At 46.6% G+C, this 3,001-nt stretch overlaps 1 protein-coding gene across 1 annotated transcript; it reads left to right on the forward strand.

Moving 5' to 3' along the window:
- Positions 1-679: 679 nt before the first annotated feature.
- Positions 680-1,078, forward strand: LOC109222676. The gene has a single exon (XM_019387003.1). The coding sequence runs from the start codon at positions 680-682 to the stop codon at positions 1,076-1,078; it is 399 nt and encodes a 132-aa protein (XP_019242548.1).
- Positions 1,079-3,001: the final 1,923 nt, after the last annotated feature.

Consider the following 3,001-nt stretch of genomic DNA (forward strand, 5'->3'; position numbering starts at 1 on the left):
GGTCAGAACAGCTGCGAAGGTGCTGGAGGCCGGATTCTTCTGGCCAACTGTATTTAGAGATGCACACCTCTGGGTAAAGGGCTGCAATGAATGCCAAAGGACGGGAAACATTTCCCGTCGCCATGAGATGCCAATGAAACCAATTCAAGAAGTAGAGGTGTTTGACGTGTGGGGGATAGACTTCATGGGTCCCTTTGTCAGCTCATTCGGTAATAAGTACATACTTGTGGCGGTGGATTATGTGTCTAAATGGGTGGAAGCTGCAGCCTTGCCCACCAACGATGCACGAGTGGTGGTCGGATTCCTGAAGAAGCACATATTCACCCGGTTTGGGATACCAAGGGCGATCATCAGTGATGGAGGCACTCACTTCTGCAATAGAGCCTTCGAGAAATTGCTGGCTAAATATGATGTGCACCACAAAGTGGCTACGCCCTACCATCCGCAGACTAGTGGACAAGTTGAAGTGTCCAACAGAGAGATTAAGAGTGTATTAACGAAAACTGTGAACGCAACCCGAACGGATTGGGCAAAGAAGCTGGACGACGCACTCTGGGCCTACAGAATTGCATTATAAATGCCAATAGGTATGTCACCATACAAGTTGGTGTTTGGAAAGGCCTGTCATCTACCTGTGGAGTTAGAACACCATGCTTGGTGGGCATTAAAACAATTAAACATGGATCCCGAAGCAGCCGGACAAAATCGACTAACGGAGCTGCACGAGCTAGAGGAATTTCGGTATCAAGCCTTTGAGAGCACGAGGCTTTACAAGGAACGGATGAAGAAAATGCATGATAAGCACATCGTGGACAGAGACTTCAAACCCGGTGATATGGTGTTATTGTACAACTCAAGGTTGAGATTGTTTCCGGGTAAGTTGAAATCCGGATGGTCAGGTCCATTCCGAGTGGTGCAAATGTTTGCTAGTGGAGCTGTGGAGATTGAATCAAAAGACGGAACGAACAAATTCTCCGTCAATGGACAAAGGTTGAAACACTACCTTGGATCAGCTGACGAAAAAGGGGATACAGTGGTGTCACATTTCAAAGAACCCCAATACGAAAACGAGGAGTAGGAACTCCACTATTTGCGTCGTGTCGCGACGTTAAATCAGGCGCTGCGTGGGAGGCAACCCACGAATTGTTGTAAGTGTAATGTATAACTGTATATATATATAAACAAAATAAAAAATAAAAAGTACCAGAAAAACGCCTCCACCGCGATCCAAGCGTGACCGCGGTGAGACCACGGTGGAAGAGGCTATCTGAAGTTTTCCCACCGCGGTCTAAGCGTGGCCGCGGTGAGACCGCGGTGAAAGAGGCTCTCTGAAGTTTTCCCACCGCGGTCCAAGCGTGACCGCGGTAGGACCGCGGTAACCCAGCGACTGGCCCAGTCAGGTAAGTAACTGAATTTTTTTTTTTTAATTTCTTCTAATTTCTTCCCCCCCCCCCCCCCCTTTTAATTACCCTTATCCAAACACCCAACCCCTTATTTCCCACTCCAACCACACGACCCTCACCCCCTTTTCTCTCTATTCTCTTATCTTTTTCCCTCTCTTATTCTTCCTCCCCAAGCCCTAACCCCCATTCTTCCCCAAATTTCTTCTTCTTCAACTCTCTCATCTCATCTATAAGGTATGCTTTCTTCTTTCCTCTTTTCTTTTCTTCAAGTAGTTAGTGTAAATTAGTTTCTTAACCCTAAATTTTGTTGTAATATATAAATTGTATCTTTTTCTTTATTTTCTCTTTTTAATTGATTATTTTAGCCATGGTGGATGCTTAGATGTTGGGTTTCATGATGATTAACTTGTGGGGAGGGATTTGTAGTATTTTTTGAGACCTAACTATCATTTTTAGGGCAAAGTGTGGTGGTTGGGCCTATATGGCCGAAAATTTGGGATTTGTTTTAATTTTTGGAGCACTTTGTGCTCATTGTAATTGGTTGTGGTGGTGGTGGTTGCAATATTTCACTGATGAAAGGTTGGGTGTGGTATAGTAGGAGAGGTTGCCATGTTGATGGGGGTGTGAAGTAATCGTAGTATGGGTTGGCTAATTGGGGCCACTTAGCAATAGGGTATTTTGGCATTGTTGGCCAATGATAACTGTTTAGTGCCAGCGGGTGGCGAAGTCTGAGTAACCATTCGCATGGCCCAGTTTAGGATGTATTTGATAGTTGCCCTGTCTTGTTGCAGGTATTATGGCACGAAAGAGGCACAAAGGTTCGGCTAGTACTTCCCAGGGGCCCACATATGATGAAACTAGGTTCCAGTCTCCGGGGGCTGAGGATGCATTCCATGCGAAAGCCACAAAGACCTTCGTCCCGGAGATTGCTGTGGATAGGGCTGCCCTCCGCATGGAAAGCCCAGCCATGTATGAAGAGATACGGCTGAGAGAGATGGAATTTTTATTTGAGAAGCCCGAAACAGTGAATCCAATGCTCGTTAGGGAATTCTATGCAAATTGCACGGAGCATTTTAGCCGGGAGGTATTTGTGCGTGGCAAGGTGGTGGATGCTTCCATTCTTAAGATTCGGCAGGTTTTGCAGTTGCCCCAATTCAGAGGTGATGTTGATCATTACCACGACGCTCATGGGGTTAATTGGGATACCTTGATTGAAGCAATCTGCCAGAATGCCAACCAACTTGGATACATGAAAACATCCCCCTCCACTCCAAGTCCTTCACTCACGAGGCCAAGTGCTGGTTCAATATCATTTGCAGCCAATTCCTGCCCACAAGCAACTCTACTGATGTCAACCACCTAAGGGCTCTACTGGTATGGTGCTTTGTCACAAAGCGTGACTTTGATGCGGCGCAGCTCATTGATGATGAAATGATCCTCCGATCCTCGCTGCAGTCTAAGGGGTTTTATTTTCCCTCATTGGTGACTAGATTGTGTCTGCTCAAGGGCGTTCCCACTCTGCCTACTGATGGCACATTGCCCTCAAGGATACCCTTCAGAACTTCTAGGATTACGTGGGCAGAGATGCGCCCCGCGAC

Source organism: Nicotiana attenuata, unplaced genomic scaffold (genome assembly GCF_001879085.1).
Source record: "Nicotiana attenuata strain UT unplaced genomic scaffold, NIATTr2, whole genome shotgun sequence".
Taxonomy (NCBI): Eukaryota; Viridiplantae; Streptophyta; class Magnoliopsida; order Solanales; family Solanaceae; genus Nicotiana; species Nicotiana attenuata.